Below are 3,196 nucleotides of genomic sequence, written 5' to 3' on the forward strand. Positions count from 1 at the left end.
CAGATAACACTTATAGTTTGCAGGATAAACATTATGTTACAAAAATTAATCACAGCATGTGAATGGCAGTATATGCCATGCACTGAATTGAATTTTAAAAAAGAAATAAAAGCCCTAAACATTCACTATTTTCTTTAAAGTTACTATTATATTAAGTAGAATAGTGAACTTCTTGTATAAATAGATATTTTTTCAATAGATACATTCTCAAAAATGAACCACTTATCTATATAGATATTGCACTTCAGACTCATTCACATTTAACTCAGAAAAGCATTCCTGATGACAAACGCAGAATAAAAATAAGTTAAAAATGCAGTGTTTTCCCAAAATGAAACATACAGTACCTTTTCCATAAGGTAACTTTGGTTACTGTCGGCTGACAAACACTGAGGGAGGATTTTTAGAGAAGGGCAGGAGGGATGGCCACAAAACTGAATTTCTGTGAGACCCTATCAAGGGAACAATCATTTCAACCTTGCCATGACAAATCCAGCAAGGCTGAGCCTCTGTTTTACGCTTTATTATTGCAAGGGTGACGCTTTCAGGTCAGAAGGACAAACAGCAGCTCCTCATCCCCTGGGGACACTGAAATGGGACCCCTCCTTTGAGCATTGATGGGATGCTGGTTCTGAATGTTAAGGAAGAGAAGCTCACCTAGTTCAAATAAGTGAAATACTTAGATCAGCCTAAACTAAGGTTTTTATGTTTTTACTGCTGTTTGATGTTTAATGAATTTCTCTCAAAATGTTTTTAACAATTAAATGGCAAATCTGCAATAGGATGGCCTCATCCATCAGGAGAAAATCTTAAGTAAGGTTTTTATATGTTAATCCCTAAAGGCCTGAAAATGGGGGATAGCTGAGAATTTCTATTGATTAAGAAGGACCTTGAAGGCTCTGATGACTCTGCTTACAGGACCAGCTTTGGTGTGAGCTCTGCACCAGGCAGGACTTGGTTTCACATTTCCTTAAATACCATGACTGAAATAGTTGGGAAAAGATGCTGCTTTTGTTCTCGGCTCTAGAAGCATCCCTCCCTGCAGCTCCCCTGTCTCAGTCACATTATTAGATAACAACTAAAAACAGAATATTGGCAGCCTGCAGGATTGCTGCCCATGCCAAGGCTGCAGCAGGCACTGCATGGTCCTTAAGCCTTGCTCAAACCAGCCTAAGCCAGGCTTGGCACCTCCGTGCCAGGAGGTCCTGACAGCAGAGCTGGGTGGTGCCATCCATGCCAGAATCAGCACATCATTTTTGGCAAGTGCTCGTTCCAGAAATGGCACCTTCCACAGTGCACAAAATCATCCCTTAACTCTGTTGATAGCTGATGGTCAGGGAAGGTTTTGTTGCTGTGTTTTAAAAGGCTGTGATTAAACACCGCTGTGGCTTCGCCCCTCGATGGCTTTGGATTGCACTGGTGTTGGGATGCAGAATGTCTGAGTGTGACTGAACACTGAGACTTGAACTCTGAAGCATATTCAAAATGCTGTATGAGAGATGGAGGCGTGCACCTTCCCATTTCTGCTCCTGAAATCAAGCACTCCTGTTTCCTCCTGACAGTCCGATCTGCCCCTGGCCCACCCAGGGAAATGAAACCAAACAACCTTTCCTCAAAACGGCCATTTCAGAAAATTACATCCTGAAGATGTAACCACTTGGAAAGAACTCGCACCCAGAAACTCAGAGCAGGCCCTTTTCACGGCGATATCTTTATAGGCTTTCCATTTTTATCGTACTGGTAAACGAGCATTTTGATGCAGTGCGAGTTGGCCGGGGAGATCCAAGGGCTGCTCGTTATGGAAAAGTTGTGGTTTGTATAGAATTGCACGGGCTGCTTCTGACACTTAAAGAAGGCTTTGAGGGTGGCAGCTGCCATTGTGCGGAACCTTTTGCTGATGAAGCAGTAGAGGAAGAAGTTGATGGCGGTGTTGAGCAGCGCCAGCATGTTGGCGATGTCCGACACGATGTGCACCAGCCAGCTGTTGGCGATGGGCGACACGTACAGGTGGTACAGGATCATGATGATCCTGGGCGCCCACAGGATGGCGAAGATGGACGTTATGGTGAAGAGGATGGCCGTGGTTTTCCCCGTGGAGTAGCCCCGCAGGCGGAAATTGCTCTTGTGGCGCAGCTTGTGCACGATGATGGAGTTGAGGATGAAGAAGATGGAGCAGGGCACCAGGTACACGGTGAAGCAGTGCACCCAGACGAGCACGTGGTGCACGGATGTGCTGGTGTAGTCCTCGATCCAGATGTTGGGCCACCAGTAGTAGGGGATGCTGGTCAGCAGGCAGGTGATGTAGACGCTGCCGATGACCTTGCGGGTGCGGGCGGGGTAGGACACGCTGTGGTACCGCAGCGGGTGACACACGGCGATGTACCTGTCGATGGTCAGCGGCACCGTGATCCAGATCGACGTGTGGATCGACCAAAACTCCAGCACCTCGATGATTTTGTCCAGAACCTGAGGCATCTGTTTGTTTAAGATGAAGTCTTCCATGAGGAAGTCGACAAAGACGATGAAGAAGAGGACCAGGATGTCAGCAGCAGCCAGAGCTAGAAGGTAATTATAGGAGGACTTCTGCCTGCGAGCCACGAGCTGGGAGAGGATGATGACTGTCAGGATGTTTGCTGTGGAGAAAGAAACACAGAGTCAGGCTGTTAACAGGCAATGTTAGCATTTCTGAGCATTTCTGAGTATTGCTGGAGTTGTTCAAGCACTTGGCAACACGAGCACCTTAACCAAAGTGCGAGGAGACAAGAGGAAAGCCCCAGGCAGGTCCCTCAGAGACAGAAGCTGCTGCAGGGACAGTGACAGGAGTGTGCTGCAGTGACAATGACAGGAGCTGCACCAGTGACAGTGACAGGAGCTGCTGCAGTGACAGGAGCGTGTGGCCCCGCTCTCAGTGAGCAGAGATGTGGTTTACTGTACAAGTGACTGCCAAATGTTTGTAGTTGATTCCTGCCTAAGTCCTCTGTAAATCACCTCTTCTGTGCATTCAGTGCTTCAAACATTTCTGATGGATTCTTCAAACCAGCTCTGATGGATTTCCCAAAACAAATCAACAATAATTGTAAAGATTCCTTTAAACCAGAGAAAAAAGGGAGTTGTTGACATAAAGGTAACCACGGCCTAGGACACATGTCCTACAACTGAAAATGCTTGTTTTTTTTAAAAACGTTTTTACTTGGCA

General features: G+C 46.3%; 1 protein-coding gene across 1 annotated transcript; it reads right to left on the bottom strand.

Annotated features, from left to right (window-relative positions):
- Nucleotides 1–1,698: 1,698 nt before the first annotated feature.
- Nucleotides 1,699–2,634, bottom strand: LOC130587921 (probable G-protein coupled receptor 139). Its single transcript, XM_057388892.1, has one exon. It carries the CDS (start codon nucleotides 2,500–2,502, stop codon nucleotides 1,699–1,701), a length of 804 nt encoding a protein of 267 aa, XP_057244875.1. The 5' UTR covers nucleotides 2,503–2,634.
- Between the last annotated feature and the right edge of the window lie 562 nt (nucleotides 2,635–3,196).

The sequence above is a fragment of the Malurus melanocephalus genome, unplaced genomic scaffold, assembly GCF_030028575.1.
Source record: "Malurus melanocephalus ecotype Western Australia unplaced genomic scaffold, MMel_1.1 scaffold_2721, whole genome shotgun sequence".
Lineage (NCBI taxonomy): Eukaryota > Metazoa > Chordata > Aves > Passeriformes > Maluridae > Malurus > Malurus melanocephalus.